Source organism: Falco punctatus (assembly GCF_963210335.1).
Source record: "Falco punctatus genome assembly, chromosome: 8".
Classification (NCBI taxonomy): domain Eukaryota; kingdom Metazoa; phylum Chordata; class Aves; order Falconiformes; family Falconidae; genus Falco; species Falco punctatus.
In genome coordinates this window covers 45096206-45112385 of record NC_137588.1, presented here as the reverse complement: position 1 = coordinate 45112385, position 16180 = coordinate 45096206, and the positions used below count along the sequence as shown (strand labels likewise).

General features: G+C 62.6%; 2 protein-coding genes across 2 annotated transcripts in view; both read right to left on the bottom strand.

Annotated features, from left to right (window-relative positions):
• Positions 1 to 7068, bottom strand: part of LOC308068594 (protocadherin gamma-A4-like) — a 70277-nt gene extending 63209 nt beyond the window's left edge. Inside the window, exon 1 of the mRNA XM_080399463.1 lies at positions 278 to 7068. Coding sequence (XP_080255589.1) covers positions 278 to 3082 — 2805 coding nt within the window. The 5' untranslated portion in view covers positions 3083 to 7068. The remainder of the gene's footprint in view (positions 1 to 277) is intronic.
• A 40-nt stretch (positions 7069 to 7108) lies between these two features.
• LOC308068475 (uncharacterized protein) lies at positions 7109 to 15537 on the bottom strand. The gene is given in 4 exon segments (XM_080399182.1): positions 7109 to 11423; positions 11426 to 11520; positions 11522 to 11851; positions 12585 to 15537. Coding segments are annotated over 4 exon segments (6069 nt in total). The 5' UTR covers positions 15536 to 15537; the 3' UTR covers positions 7109 to 8730.
• Between the last annotated feature and the right edge of the window lie 643 nt (positions 15538 to 16180).

Below are 16180 nucleotides of genomic sequence, written 5' to 3'. Positions count from 1 at the left end.
CTTCTCTAGAAGATGGGAGGGCACCTGGCAAAAGGAGGGAACGGCTCCCTAGCGGGGAACAAGCGCCGGAGTAACTGCCCCGGTCACGGCGCCACGCGAACCTTCCTGTGGGAAAGAGCATCAAGGGGCAGGCGGAGAGCCCGTGCGTGCCTCCGTTCCCTGGTGGGGACACGGCCCAGCGCTGCCCCTGCCCTCCCCCGCGGGAAACCCCGAGGAACTGCCGTCGGCGGCTCGGAAAGGCTCGAGGGGAGGAGCGCGAGCGCGCGGGCTTACCGACCTGCGGTGCGTCGGCGTCCGCGGTCGGCTCTCCCGCGCCGGCGCTGCTGCTCGGGCACGGCTTCCCGCAGGGCTCCCCGCCGAGCAGCTCCTCCGCGGGCAGGCTGGGCAGCGGCGGCGGCAGCCAAGCGCCCTCGGCGACGGCGCGGCCCGGCGCCACGCACAGGTTGTAAGAGTAGGGCAAGGTGCCCTCGCAGAAGTCGGCCGGGAAGGCGGCGCCGGCCACGGAGAAGCGCTGCGCGCCCAGGCAGCGCAGGACGGCGGGCGGCCCGGCGCCGCGCACCCGCGCCACCACGGCCAGCGCCACGCTCAGCAGGAACAGCGCGGACAGCAGCGCCAGCGCCAGCACCAGGTAGAACTGCAGCTCCGCCGGCGCGTCGGCGCCCGCCGCCCGCTCGCTCAGCTCCGGCAGCGCCTCCTGCAAGCTCTCGGCCAGCACCACGTGCAGCGTGGCCGTGGCCGACAGCGCCGGCTGCCCGTGGTCCTTCACCACGGCCACCAGCCGCTGCTTGGCCGCGTCCCTCTCCGACACGGCCCGCGCCGTGCGCACCTCGCCGCTGTGCAGCCCCACGCGGAACAGCGCCGGCTCCGGCGCCTGCACCAGCTCGTACGACAGCCACGCGTTGCGCCCCGCGTCCGCGTCCACCGCCACCACCTTGGCCACCAGGTACCCGGCCTCGGCCGAGCGCGGCACCACCTCGAACGGCCCCGCGCCCGCCGCCGCCTCCGCCCCCGCGCCCGCCGCCGGCCACAGCACGCGCGGCGCGTTGTCGTTGCGGTCCAGCACGAAGACGCGCACCGTCGCCGTGGAGCTCCGCGCCGGCGCCCCGCCGTCCTGCGCCCGCACCGCCACCGCGAACTCGCGGCACTGCTCGTAGTCGAAGGAGCGCTGCGCGTACACCGCGCCGCTCCGCGCCTCCACCGACACGTACGGCGCCGCGCCCGCGCTGCCGCCCGCCAGCCAGTAGCTCACGCGCCCGTTGGCGCCCGCGTCCGCGTCCCGCGCGCGCACGCGCAGCACCGGCGCGCCCGCCGCGTTGTTCTCCGCCACGTAGGCGCTGTAGGCGGCCTCCTCGAACACCGGCGCGTTGTCGTTCACGTCCGACACCTCCAGCACCAGCGCCGTGCGGCTGGACAGCGCCGGGCTGCCGCCGTCCCTGGCCACCACCGTCACCCGGTGCTCGGCCGCCTGCTCCCGGTCCAGCGCGCTCGCCGTCACCACCTTGTACGAGCCGCCCGACGACGACACGATCGACAGCGGCGCCTCGCCCGACAGCTCGCACGACACCTGACCGTTCTCCCCGGAGTCCCGGTCCCGCACTTTCACCACGGCCACCACCGTGCCAGCCGGCGCGTCCTCGGGCACCGGGCTCGACACTGACAGCATCGTGATTTCGGGCGCGTTGTCGTTCTCGTCGGTGATCTCTAGCTGCACCTCGCAGTGCGCCGTCAGCCCGCCGCCGTCCCTCGCCTCCAGGCCGAAGCTGTATTTACTCCTCTCCTCGAAATCGAGGGGCCCCGCCGTCCTGACCTCGCCGCTCTCGCTGTCCACGCTGAACAATGCGCGGACGCCGTCGGGGACGTTGCCGAAGGAGTAGGAGACCCGCGCGTTGGAGCCCGCGTCCGCATCCGTGGCCCGCACCCGCAGCACTGGCGACCCCGGCAGCAGATTCTCCCGCACTCGCGCCTCGTAGACGCTTTTACTGAACACGGGCGGGTTGTCGTTGGCGTCCGTCACGTTGACGCGAACCTGCACGGTCCCGGACCTGGCGGGGTCCCCACCATCCACTGCCGTCAGCACCAGCTCGAAGGAGCTCTGCTTCTCACGGTCCAACGCGAGCTCGAGTACTAATTCCGGCTGCGTATTTCCACCCGGGCTCTCCTTGACGGCCAGGCTGAAGGACGGGTTGCTGCTGAGCTGGTAAGTCAGCTGCGAGTTGCTGCCCACGTCCGCGTCTCGGGCCATCTCCAGCAGAAAACGAGCGCCGGGAAGCGTCAGCTCTAGGATGTCGAGGTGGAGAGCAGCCTTGCTGAAAGCCGGCGCATTGTCGTTGACGTCGTGGATGGCGACGTCGACGTGGAAGACGTTGAGCGGGTTCTGCACCAGCGCCTCGAAGCTGACGGCGCAGGACGGCAACTCGCCGCACATCTGCTCCCGGTCCAGCCTCTCGCTCACGTACAAGTTCCCGTTCTCCCCGCTCACGCTGAAGTATTGCTCCTCGGCGCTGAGCCGCAGCTTGCGTGCCGGCAGCTCGGCCGGGTTCAGCCCCAGGTCCCGCGCCAGCGGCCCCACCAGCGAGCCTCTGCCCAGCTCCTCGGGGATGGCGTAGCGGATCCGCTCGGGCGCCGCCCGGCAGCACAAGCACAGCAGCACGGCGGGCAGCAGCGCTCGCCCGGCCGCTCGCCGCCGGCTCGGCCCCGGCCTGCCCGCCATTCTCGCCAGCGCTCGCCGCGCTCCTCCCTCCTGCCGCTGCCCTCCCTCCCTTGCAGCCCCGCTCCGCCACGAGTGCGGGGGCCGCCGGAGGGCAGCGATCTCGGCGCCGGCTCGGACGCCGCTGTTCCCCGCGCCGCCTCTCGCCGCTGCTGCCCGTGCCGCTGCCGCTCTGGCCGGCGCCGTGCGAGCCAGAGCCCGTGGGGGCAGGACGCTGCGGCGGCTGCGGCTGCGGCTGTGGCTCCAGCGCCGCTCCGCGTCGGCCAACAGCGGCACCCGGAGGCGCCACGACGCCACCGCAGCCGGCTGATGGCTGCGCTCCGCGGGGCGCGGGGGCTGCGCCGGCACCAGGGGCTTTCGGGTCACCTCTCCCATCGCAGAGAGTGCTCAGCACCCGATTCGCGCGGCAGAGCACAACAGAAGGAACTCAGCCTCTCCTGATGAAATCGGCGACAACGAGAAGAGCAACACACGGTTTGATAGCAGCAGAAGACTTCATTCTCCGTTCTGCTTTCCTTACCTGGGACGAGTACCATCAAGGACAAACTCGTGTTGGAGTACTCAATGAGGCATCAGAAACAGAATGAAGCAAAACCCTCTGCAGTCCTGTCATGGTAGACCTGCAAGGGGTCTCCTTTGTTTTGTTGTAAATTCTTCTCTTAGGAAGAAGAACAATTACCCCGAGAAACATATCACCCCAAAGGCCACGTGTATAGCTCTGGTCTAAGAGAGCAGAATAACCCTTACTAGTTACATTTTGATTCACAGAAGTTCCTGCTCTTGCATCTCCGTACTTGAGGGGCTGAGCAGGGGAAAGTGCAAAGCCACACCGAGTCTTTCATGGATCCAAAGAATGGTTTGGATTGGAAGGGACCTTTCAAGTTCACCTAGCCCAGCCCTGTGCCATGGACAGGGACCTCCTTCACTAGATCAGGTTGCTCAAAGCCCCGTCTAACCTGATCAAGAACCACCCTCATCGTAAAATATTTCTTCTTTCTCTCTCTTTAAAACCAACCCTCTTTCAGTAGAAAACCATTGTCTCTTGCCCTGTCACAGCAGCCCCTGGTAAAAAGTCTCTCTCCGTCTTTATTATAAGCCCCATTTATACATTGAAAAGGCACAATAAGGTCTGCTTCTTTTCTATAGGCTGCAGGACCTCAACTGCTTCAGCCCTTCCTCAAAGAAGAGATAAATGGCCAAAAGAAAAGAGGTGCAGTCATCTTACAGAGCCTGGGTCATCAGATGTTCCAGCCCTTTGACCATTTAGGTGGTCCTTCTCTGGACCTAATGTAACCGGCCCATGTCTGTTGTGACTGTGGGCCCCAGAGCTGAGCGCAGTCCTGCAGCTGGGGTCTCATGAAAGCAGAGTAGAGGGGAAGAACCACCTCACTCGGCCTGCTGGCCATGCTACTTCTTATGCAGCCCAGGATGTGAGCAGCTTTCTTGGCACCAATCCCATATTGCCAGCTCATGTCCCGTTTGTCACTGTCCTGGTTTCAGCTGGGATGGACTTAACTTTCTTCTTAGTAGCTAGTAAAGCACTGTGTTCTGGCTGTGATGTGAGAACTATGTTGATAATGCACTGATGTTTTCAGTTGTTGCTGGGTAATGTCTATGCTAAGTCAAATAATTTTCAGTTTCTTGGGCCTTGCCAGCCAGAGTGCTGGAGGGGCCCAAGAGAGTGGCAAGGGACTCAGCCAGGTCAGCTGACCTGAACCAGCCAAAGAGGTATTCCATTCCATGGGACATCATGCTTGGTATATAAATTGGAGGGGGAGGTGCGGGGGGAATCATTGCTCAGGGACTGGCTGGGCATCGGTCAGCGGGTGTTGAGCAGTTGTACTGTGCATCACTTGCTTTCCTTTCTCCCTTTTCTTTTGGATTTTATCCTTTTCCCAACCTTCTCATGATGGCTCCTGTTAATAATATTATCATTACTATTATTGTTGTTGATGTTGTTGTTAACTTTTTAAAATTCTGTGTAATTTATTAAACTGTTCTTATCTCAGCCTCGAGGTTTCCATTTCTTTCAGATTCTCCTCCCCACCCCTCTGGGTGGGGGGAGCGAGCAAACGTCTGTATGGTTACCAGCTGGGATAAACCTGCAACAGTCACCCACCAGTACCCAAAACTTGTTCTCAATCCACCCATCCCCCAGTCTGTATTGAAACTGGGAATTGCCCAGACCCAGTTGCAGCACCTTGCACTTTGCCTTACTCAACTTCTAGCCTGCCAAGGTGTCTCTGGATTGCATCACTTCCCTTGAGTGAGTCAACTCAGCTTGGAGTCATCTTCAAACATGCTGTAGCTGCACCCAATCGCACTGTCTATGAATACACAAAATAGTACTGATCCAAGTACAGACCATTGTAGGACAACACATGTTACTGATATCTACTTGAACATTGAGCCACTGACTTGAACTCTTGGGACATGGCCATTCAGCCAGTGATCTAAAAGTCCCATATTTCTCCAGTTTAGCAGCCAATGTATTTTGGGGGGCTGTATGGAGGATACCCTGTACAGTCTTCCAACGATGCACATCTTCTCCCACAGGCCCCAGGTGTGCTCACGGAAATTTGCTTGGGCTTGGTTGGAACTCTGCACTTTGAGGACTGCAGTAGGGATGCTCTTCCTCTTTCTCACTACAGACAACTGTGCCTCTGGGAGCACACGTATGCCTAGGAAAGTCTTCCTCTTTACAGTTCTCAACATCAAAGGGGAGTATGTGATCTGAGCCTGCACTCAGGGAATTGCAAGGGACCTGACCTTCCCTATGTCATCAGGCACACTGAGGTCAAGCTCTAGCTCATGACAACAAGCGAGGCAAGAGTCAGAAACATGCAGGAATGAAAGCATCACAGGGAATAGCATTTCTTAGGCCACACTGTCTGAGAAGCAGGAACCCCAGTTGCACGCGCATTATACCATCAGGCACACAGTTGTGTTAACTATGACAAGCAAGGAAATGACCATCTGTTCTTCTACAGTCTCACACACACAGCTCCCCTTTCTTCTCTCCAACGGTACACAACTGGTTGATTTGCTACTGGCCTTCTCAGAGTTGGAAAAGACATACCGTGCTAATACAATGCACTACGATCTCACCAAGGGGGAAGTTACATTTCTTCACCACAAGTCTGAGAACAAACAGAAGGATTGTCTCCAAGCCCACCATTGATAAAAGGACAAAACAAAAGAGGAGAAGCCACCCAACAGAGTCAAGGTGATCACACTGTTCGCTGAGGAGGAAACTCTCCCCTTCTTTTAGCACACACGCTCTTCCATAGAGATGTGGCTTCCACTAAGGTCATGTTTAAAGAGATTCCTCCCAATAATAACAGAACACAAAGATACTCTGACATCTCCTGCCTTTCACACGCACTGTAGCATGGACAAGAGGCACTAACACGTGACACATTGCTAAACCAAGCTCTGCTGATAATGACAAGTAAACCTACATGCACAGGAAACCAAGAAAAAAAACCCATAAATCAACAGAGCAAGGCAAGGAAGCATCAGAAGACAAAGTGTTGTCAGAGAAACGCACCGGGAAGTCTTCTTGGTCTTCACTGCAGGCATTGAAATTCCTCCCTGAGAGCACCTGGAAGTCACACAGATCTCAATCTGCCAGTGTGGCCCTGAAGTCTCACCCTGAACTGCATAGTACTAGGGGGGTCATTTTAAGAAATAGTCATCAGCTCCCAGAAACCTTTTTTTCTACTGTGTGGCCTGTTCATCTCCCAGAAATACGAAGCAATAAGTGTAAACACCTTATCATCGATCTCTTTCTCATGCTTATTCTCCTGGGCTACTACAGCAGACTCTTTTAGCTTCTGCTTGCTTTTCCTCACAGGCAAAAGTCTGTCTTTGGTGGCTGAAGGAAGTATTTGCTGCAAAATGCCACGCACAGTTTCAAATGCAAAAGCACTCTGCAGAAAGGGGGGAAATGAACCACGACCTTCCAGGACACAAAGGCCTGAAAGACAGTGTCATTACAACTATGAAGAACTCCACATCGCAGTGTTACAGGGACAGACAGATGGGCAATGCAGTTTCACAGAGGAATTGAAGCCGTTCTTCCCGTGCATCATTGCCCAACACAAACAGTTCCTGCGCAAACTGCTAGAGGACAGACCTTGGCTTTCAGGACAGGGCAACCAGGACCACTGCCTGAATGGCACAGGCCTTGGCAAAAGGCACAAAATCAGACCGTTGCTCAGACAGGACCACGCTGACCCACCTGTTTCCCTGGCTCCATGCCTCCCTCCCACCCTCCTGGCTCTGCGCACACAGCCTTCAGTTGCACCATGGACAGTAACCAGTGTTTTGGCCATGTGTCAGCCACAAGCTCAAAAGCATGTGTGTGTCATTTGGTGGCACCTTAGGGAAACAGAAGGGCATCAAAGTCTTTGCCTTGGCACCTGTGCACCTTCATGGTATGGATGGGAAGTGCTTTGCCAGCCCAACAACTAGAAGAGACCTTTAAATGTTGTAAGGGTCACCAGGCGCAATGAGGCCCAGCTTTAGGCCTGGACAACCAACAAGGAAAGAACAAGACATCTGCTGCAGAGAAGGAATCACAGCTTCACAGTTCAGCCCCTGCCAACTGCAGAAGCTATGCAAGAAGGGTATCAAGTTGGTAATAAGCACGTGAGTGGCTCACACCAAAGACCACAGCCACATTTCCTCAATGGAATGTCTTTGCAGAGTAGAAGAGGGAAAATGCATGGAACCACAGCTGTGGGCTCCCTGTAACAACCAGGACAAACTGAACTTTTACAGCACCATTACATCTTCCAGACATTTCAGATGTCAAGCACAGTAACCTTTTTCACTTGCCTGGTCTCTGGACAGGCAGAACTTTTCACCCTGGCCAAACATTCCACAATGGGAAGGCTACCTCTGCAGACAGACAACACTGAAAGAAAAGTTGCACACCAACTTCTCCTTACTGAAGAACAAGGATCACAACACAGATGCATGCAAAGGGATTTCTCTGCACATCACACTGCTTCTGAGAAATTTCTCAAGTCCATAAGCGATATGCAGCTCCGATAGAGACCCAGTCATCCAAGGATCACCTCAAAGATACAACAGTCCTACTACAGCACATGGGCACCTTGGAAGATAGACGATTCCCAAACCACGACATAAAGTGCACGTCAATGCTCAATAACTGCCATGTACAGCACACATCACTCAAACAGGAAGAATAAATTGATGAATGCAGTGAAGCCTGCGAACTAACAAAACATGTGTCTTGTTTGTGACAACCAAAAGCATTTCCTCCAGTAACATTTTATGGAAACACAGCTATGATTGTCTTCCTCTTTACAGCGGTGACCATCAAAGCCAGGTACGTGACAGTCAGAGAAATGTAGCAGATCTGATCTTGCACACATTATCAGAGATGATGACCTACCTCCAGATCATCACAATTAGCAAGGCAAGAAGTTAACCCGTGCTGAATTGAAGGGATCATGGCATTCTCTTCTTAGAGCATGGCACTTAGGGTCAGGAACTAATTCAGGTATTTAGTAGGGAATGAATATTCAGTTGGCTCCTTCCAAATCTCTTGTAATGGCCCTTGCCGTAAGCACATAATTAAGCCAATTGTTAAAAACACTGTGACAATGGGCGAACACACAGGAAGGACCTCCCAGGGCTCGCAATGCAGCTGGAATAACATTCATTTGGCTTAACGACATGTCTTGTGCCCTTCTACAGCCCCTCAAGGACAGCTCCCAGGACGCTCGTCAACAGCCCCTCACAAGTCCCGTGGTGTTCTTGGACCCTCCTAATGTGCCAGCACCTCTTACCAAACCGCCAGTCCCCCAGGCCACTTCCCTGTGACATGCGCCATTATCACGCCTGGGAGCATTCCAAGAAGGGAGGGGTATCCTCTGCAAGGCTCTCCAGCAGAGCCTGGGGGTGGAAGCCGAGCAAAGCAGGAGTCCCGAGCGCTCCCTCCAGTCCATGTACCCCCCCACACCCCCGCGCCTGTCCTGCTGCGGTCGTGCCTACGCCTCCTCCCCTCGCCAGCCCCGCGAGAGAGCGCCAGGGACCCTCACCGCCCCTGCCTGCCACCGCAGCCGGAGCGCCGGATGAGCCAGCCAGGCACGGGCCCCGCGGGAACGAGAGGCAGGAGCGCACCGAGGCCCTGTGCCCGCAGCTGCGCCGGCCTTGCCTGCGCGCACGGAGGGAACGCAAGGGGCAGCGAGAAACTCCAGAGCGGCAGGAAGGAAAGGCAGCCAAGCGCGGGCAGAGGCACTCACCGGGGGCGCGGCGGGGTCGTCGCCGAGCAGCGGCGCGGGCTCGTCGGGCGGCGGCCGGGCCGGCAGGGTGTCGCAGCAGCTGCCGGCCGACAAGCGGAGCTGGCTCTTGCGCGAGTCGGCGGTGAGCGACACCTCGTGCGAGTAGGAGTGCAGGAAGGCGCGGACGCCGTCGATGCCCACGAAGTGCGAGGCCGGGACGCCGCGCGCGGCGCCGCTGCCCGCCGCCAGCAGCTGCGAGCGGCGCCAGCGCCGCAGGCTCAGCGCCAGCAGCAGCAGCAGGAAGGCGAGGAAGAGGCAGGACACGGCCGCCACGGCCACCACCAGCCAGCGCGTCAGGCTGCCGGCCGGCTCGCCCGGCGCCGCCGCCGCGCTGCCCAGCTCCGAGAGCAGCTCGGCCACGCTCTCGGCCAGCACCACCGTCAGCGTGGCCGTGGCCGACAGCGCCGGCCGCCCGTGGTCCTTCACCACCACCACCAGGCTCTGCCGCGCCGCGTCGCGGGCCAGCGGGAAGCGCGCCGTGCGCACCTCGCCGCTGTGCAGCCCCACGCGGAACAGCCCCGGCTCCGTCGCCTTGGCCAGCTCGTACGACAGCCACGCGTTCTGCCCCGCGTCCGCGTCCACCGCCACCACCTTGGCCACCAGCGCCCCGGGCTCCGCCGAGCGCGGCGCCAGCTCCACGCCCGCCCAGCCCGCGCCCGGCGCCGCCGGCGGGTACAGCACCTGCGGCGCGTTGTCGTTCTCGTCCACGATCACGAGCCGCACCGACACGTTGCTGCTCAGCGCCGGCGCGCCGCCGTCCTCCGCCCGCACCCACAGCCCCACCTCGCGCACCTCCTCGTAGTCGAAGGAGCGCAGCGCGTACAGCGCGCCCGTCTCCGCCTGCACCGACACGTAGGACGAGAGCGGCGCGCCGCGCACCCGCCCCTCCGACAGCCGGTACCGCACGCGCGCGTTCTGACCCCAGTCCGCGTCCGCCGCCCGCACCGTCAGCACCAGCGCGCCCGCCGCGTTGTTCTCGGGCAGCCGGGCGCTGTAGCGCGCCTCCGCGAACACCGGCGCGTTGTCGTTCACGTCCAGCACCCGCAGCGCCAGCACCGCGCCGCTCCACAGCGACGGCGACCCGCCGTCCGCCGCCCGCACCGTCACGTTGTACTCCGCCACCTCCTCCCGGTCCAGCTCCCTCGCCGTCACCACGCGGTAGTAGCCCTCAAAGGACTTCTCCAGCCGGAACGGCAGCCCCTCGCCGATGCTGCACCGCACCTCGCCGTTCGCCCCCGAGTCCCGGTCCTGCACGTGCAGCAGGGCCACCACCGTCCCCGACGGCGCGTCCTCGGAGATCGCGCTCAGCGCCGACCGCACAGAAATCTCGGGCGCGTTGTCGTTCACGTCTGTCACGCTGATCGCGACTTTGGCAGTGTCGGAGAGACCTCCGCCGTCATATGCCTGAACCTCCATTTGATGTGAGGACATGTCCTCGAAGTCCAAATCCTCCTTAACGGATGTTTCCCCTGTCTCAGGGTCTAGGTAAAAAAGTTCTGACGCTCTGTCTGAAATTCTTTTAAAACTGTATTTCACGTGCCCGTTCAGCCCCTCGTCGGCGTCGGCGGCCGTGACGGTGAGGAGGACGGAGCCCACGGGCACGTCCTCCGGCACACGCACCGTGTACTCGGCCTGGCTGAACTGGGGCGCGTTGTCGTTCGCGTCCAGCACGGCCACGCAGATCCGCGCCGTGCCCGTCCGTGCCGGGTCGCCGCCGTCGCTCGCCCTCAGCACCAGCTCGTGGAACGCCGCCTCCTCCCGGTCCAGCGCCTTGGCCAGCACCAGCTCGGGGCGCTGGTCCCCGCCGGGGCCCGCCTGCACGGCCAGCGAGAAGTGCTCGTCGCCGCTCAGCTCGTAGCTCTGCAGGGAATTCGCTCCCGCGTCCGGGTCATGAGCCTCAGCCAGGGGAAACCGCGACCCCGGCGCTGTCATCTCGCTTATTCGCACTTCTTTCTCTGCCTCTCGGAAGCTGGGCGCGTTATCGTTAATGTCCATGACCTCCACGTCGACGCCGTAAACCTTCATTTCCCCGTCCACTATCACCTCACAGCGCAGCACGCATTTCTCCACCAGCCGGCAGAGCTGCTCTCTGTCTATCCTCTCCGCCGTTACCAAATGTCCCGTCTTCCCATGGAAGGCGAAATACTGCGCCTTACCTTCGCAGACAAGGCGCACACCGCGGTCGGGGAGCGCGGGCAGCGGCAGCGCCAGGTCCTTGGCCACGTCGCCCACGAACGAGCCCTTCGGCATCTCCTCGGCAACCGAGTAGCGCAGCTGCCCCCACGCCGCCTCCCACGCCGCCAGCAGGACGCACCAGAGCAGGGCTCGCTCCCGCCGGCCCCAGCGCCTCCCCGCCGCGCACATCTCCACCGAGGCACTGCCGGCAGTTCCCCGACGCTACCCGCCGAAAGGGGCACGGGTACTGCTCGCCTCTTCGGGCCCCTCCACCTCGGTGCAGCGCGGCTCCGTACCGCGGGGACGCTCGCAGACTGCCCGGCCGCCGAGCCGGCCGGGCCGCAGCGGGCGGGGCTGCCTGCAGCGCTCCGGCCTTCCTCTCGCTCCTCCTCGGTCAACAGCGGCGCCCGCAGCCTCCTCCCGGCACTGCAGGCACCGAGCGCTGCCGAGCGCGGCCCGCCCGGCCTCCCACGGGCAGCTCGCCGGGACGCGGCACTCGCCGCGGAGGCAGCGGGTCCCATCCAGCGGGGATCTCCGCCGTCGCCTTCTCTCCCGCCCGCTCCTGACTAGCTCCCCGAGATGATCCCGGCCAGGGAGACAGAGCGCGCCTCCCGCGGCTCGCCTGATGCTACCGCACGGCAATGATGACTGCCTAATGGCAGTGGATGCACAAGAATGTACATTTTTCTCGTAATACGATGCTTAGACTATTAGTCCAAAACCACAAACCCCCACCACTGGCTTCTGTAGCCGTCACGCTGGAACAACCGGTACAAGGACAGCAAGAGCAAACAGGCTCTGCAACACAAAACACGACGTCCAGAGCGTCCCCCGGGAGCCAGAGGGATCAGGCTCATTCACCCAGCCGCCAGGAACACGCCCCAGATTAAACGCTCCGCCACCGCTGACGGTCATTAGGCGGTTAAAGTCTAAAGGGGGTGGCGGCCACCCACACAGAATCTCAGCGCCCCACCCCCGCCCAGCCAGCCCCTGACGAGGGGCGTTGCTCGGGCACCTGCACCCGCTCTGGGATTTCTCCCCGCAAGACCTAGGACAGCTTATGCACATTCACACTTATCCAAGTCATTCGATAATTCGGTACTGATAATTCTATAATCGCTTTCAACGACCGCGCAGCGGCTTTCATCTTCTCAAAAATCACGGTGTAAGAGCTTGATGCGTGGCAGGAAAACACTCGTCTAGTTCGTGAATCTTCCCGGCCGTGGGACACACCTTTCCCACTAAATGCTGTAGGAAGCGGCAGAAGACAAGGACGGCTGCAAACCCTAAGCCAGGTGGACGAGGCGCAAGTGTGCAAATGCACTTTAGTCGAGTGCGCAAATGGTGTCATTTTTTTTACCTGATTGTAGTCTTAGGTATGTTCTCAGGATAGGACGACAGGCTCTGAAACACAAGAGGCGACTTTCTTTCGCTTTCTTTTTTGCCGTTCTACACCTGCACTTGTCTCAGACAGACAGACAGAGAGACGAGGGCCAGAAGGAGGAGGGAAATACCACCCAGGAAAAAGAGAGGAGAAATAATAGAGCACAGAACTCGGGAAAATCACGCCCTGATGAAATTTATCTGGCCCACGAATGCAGCCGTACCTACAGCCTTCTCCAGAAGATGGGAGGGCACCTGGTGGGAGGAGGGAACCGCTCCCTAGCGGGGAACAAGCGCCGGGGTAACTGCCCCCGTCACGGCGCCACGCGAACCTTCCTGTGGGAAAGAGCATCAAGGGGCAGGCGGAGAGCCCGTGCGTGCCTCCGTTCCCTGGCGGGGACACGGCCCAGCGCTGCCCCTGCACCGCCCCCGCGGGAAGCCCCGGGGAACAGCCGTCGGAGGCTCGGAAAGGCTCGAGGGGAGGAGCGGAGCGCGCGGGCTTACCGACCTGCGGTGCGTCGGCGTCCGCGGTCGGCTCTCCCGCGCCGGCGCTGCTGCTCGGGCACGGCTTCCCGCAGGGCTCCCCGCCGAGCAGCTCCTCCGCGGGCAGGCTGGGCAGCGGCGGCGGCAGCCAAGCGCCCTCGGCGACGGCGCGGCCCGGCGTCACGCACAGGTTGTAGGAGTAGGGCAAGGTGCCCTCGCAGAAGTCGGCCGGGAAGGCGGCGCCGGCCACGGAGAAGCGCTGCGCGCCCAGGCAGCGCAGGACGGCGGGCGGCCCGGCGCCGCGCACCCGCGCCACCACGGCCAGCGCCACGCTCAGCAGGAACAGCGCGGACAGCAGCGCCAGCGCCAGCACCAGGTAGAACTGCAGCTCCGCCGGCGCGTCGGCGCCCGCCGCCCGCTCGCTCAGCTCCGGCAGCGCCTCCTGCAAGCTCTCGGCCAGCACCACGTGCAGCGTGGCCGTGGCCGACAGCGCCGGCTGCCCGTGGTCCTTCACCACGGCCACCAGCCGCTGCTTGGCCGCGTCCCTCTCCGACACGGCCCGCGCCGTGCGCACCTCGCCGCTGTGCAGCCCCACGCGGAACAGCGCCGGCTCCGGCGCCTGCACCAGCTCGTACGACAGCCACGCGTTGCGCCCCGCGTCCGCGTCCACCGCCACCACCTTGGCCACCAGGTACCCGGCCTCGGCCGAGCGCGGCACCACCTCGAACGGCCCCGCGCCCGCCGCCGCCTCCGCCCCCGCGCCCGCCGCCGGCCACAGCACGCGCGGCGCGTTGTCGTTGCGGTCCAGCACGAAGACGCGCACCGTCGCCGTGGAGCTCCGCGCCGGCGCCCCGCCGTCCTGCGCCCGCACCGCCACCGCGAACTCGCGGCACTGCTCGTAGTCGAAGGAGCGCTGCGCGTACACCGCGCCGCTCCGCGCCTCCACCGACACGTACGGCGCCGCGCCCGCGCTGCCGCCCGCCAGCCAGTAGCTCACGCGCCCGTTGGCGCCCGCGTCCGCGTCCCGCGCGCGCACGCGCAGCACCGGCGCGCCCGCCGCGTTGTTCTCCGCCACGTAGGCGCTGTAGGCGGCCTCCTCGAACACCGGCGCGTTGTCGTTCACGTCCGACACCTCCAGCACCAGCGCCGTGCGGCTGGACAGCGCCGGGCTGCCGCCGTCCCTGGCCACCACCGTCACCCGGTGCTCGGCCGCCTGCTCCCGGTCCAGCGCGCTCGCCGTCACCACCTTGTACGAGCCGCCCGACGACGCCACGATCGACAGCGGCGCCTCCCCCGACAGCTCGCATGACACCTGACCGTTCTCCCCGGAGTCCGCGTCGTTCACGTTCAGCAGGGCCACCACCGTGCCGGCCGGCGCGTCCTCGGGCACCGGGCTCGACACCGACAGCACCGTGATTTCGGGCGCGTTGTCGTTCTCGTCGGTGATCTCTAGCTGCACCCTGCAGTGCGCCGTTAGCCCGCCGCCGTCCCTCGCCTCCAGGCCGAAGCTGTATTTACTCCTCTCCTCGAAATCGAGGGGCCCCGCCGTCCTGACCTCGCCGCTCTCGCTGTCCACGCTGAACAATGCGCGGACGCCGTCGGGGACGTTGCCGAAGGAGTAGGAGACCCGCGCGTTGGAGCCCGCGTCCGCATCCGTGGCCCGCACCCGCAGCACCGGCGACCCCGGCGGCAGATTCTCCCGCACTCGCGCCTCGTAGACGCTTTTACTGAACACGGGCGGGTTGTCGTTGGCGTCCGTCACGTTGACGCGAACCTGCACGGTCCCGGACCTGGCGGGGTCCCCGCCATCCACCGCCGTCAGCACCAGCTCGAAGGAGCTCTGCTTCTCACGGTCCAACGCACACTCTAGCACTAATTCCGGCTGCTTGCTTCCATCCGGGCTCTCCTTGACGGCCAGGCTGAAGGACGGGTTGCTGCTGAGCTGGTACGTCAGCTGCGAGTTGCTGCCCACGTCCGCGTCTCGGGCCATCTCCAGCGGAAAACGAGCGCCGGGAAGCGTCCATTCACCGATTTCGAGGTGGAGAGCAGCCTTGCTGAAAGCCGGCGCGTTGTCGTTGACGTCGTGGATGGCGACGTCGACGTGGAAGACGTTGAGCGGGTTCTGCACCAGCGCCTCGAAGCTGACGGCGCAGGACGGCGACTCGCCGCACATCTGCTCCCGGTCCAGCCTCTCGCTCACGTACAGGTTCCCGTTCTCCCCGCTCACGCTGAAGTATTTCAGCTGCCTCTTAGCGGCAGACGCCACCCGCAGCTTGCGTGCCGGCAGCTCGGCCGGGCTCAGCCCCAGGTCCCGCGCCAGCGGCCCCACCAGCGAGCCTCTGCCCAGCTCCTCGGGGATGGCGTAGCGGATCCGCTCCGGCGCCGCCCGGCAGCACAAGCACAGCAGCACGGCGGGCAGCAGCGCTCGCCCGGCCGCTCGCCGCCGGCTCGGCCCCGGCCTGCCCGCCATTCTCGCCAGCGCTCGCCGCGCTCTTCCCTCCCTCCCTTGCAATCCCGCTCCGCCACGAGCGCGGGGGTCGCCGGAGAGCAGCGATCTCGGCGCCGGCTCGGACGCCGCTGCTGCCCGTGCCGCTGCCGCTCTGGCCGGCGCCGTGCGAGCCAGCAGCCCGTGGGGGCAGGACGCTGCGGCGGCTGCGGCTGCGGCTGCGACTCCGGCTCCATCGCCGCTCCGCGTCGGCCAACAGCGGCACCCGGAGGCGCCGCCATGTCACCGCAGCCGGCTGATGGCCGCGCTCCGCGGGGCGCGGCGGCTGCGCCGGCCCCGGGGGCGTTCAACGCTCTGGCACGCTGCCAGGGGCTTTCGGGTCACCTCCCCCATCCTGAGAGTGCTCAGCACCCGATACGCGCGGCAGAGCAGAACACAAAGGAACTCTGCCGCTCTTGGTGAAATCGGCGGCATCGAGAAGAGCCACGCACGGTTTGATAGCTGCAGAAGACTTCATTCTCCGTTCTGCTTTCCTTACCTGGGACGAGTACCATCAAGGACAAACTCGTGTTGGAGTACTCAATGAGGCATCAGAAACAGAATGAAGCAAAACCTTCTGCAGTCCTGTCATGGTAGACTTGCAACGTGTCTCTTTTATTTTGTTAACTT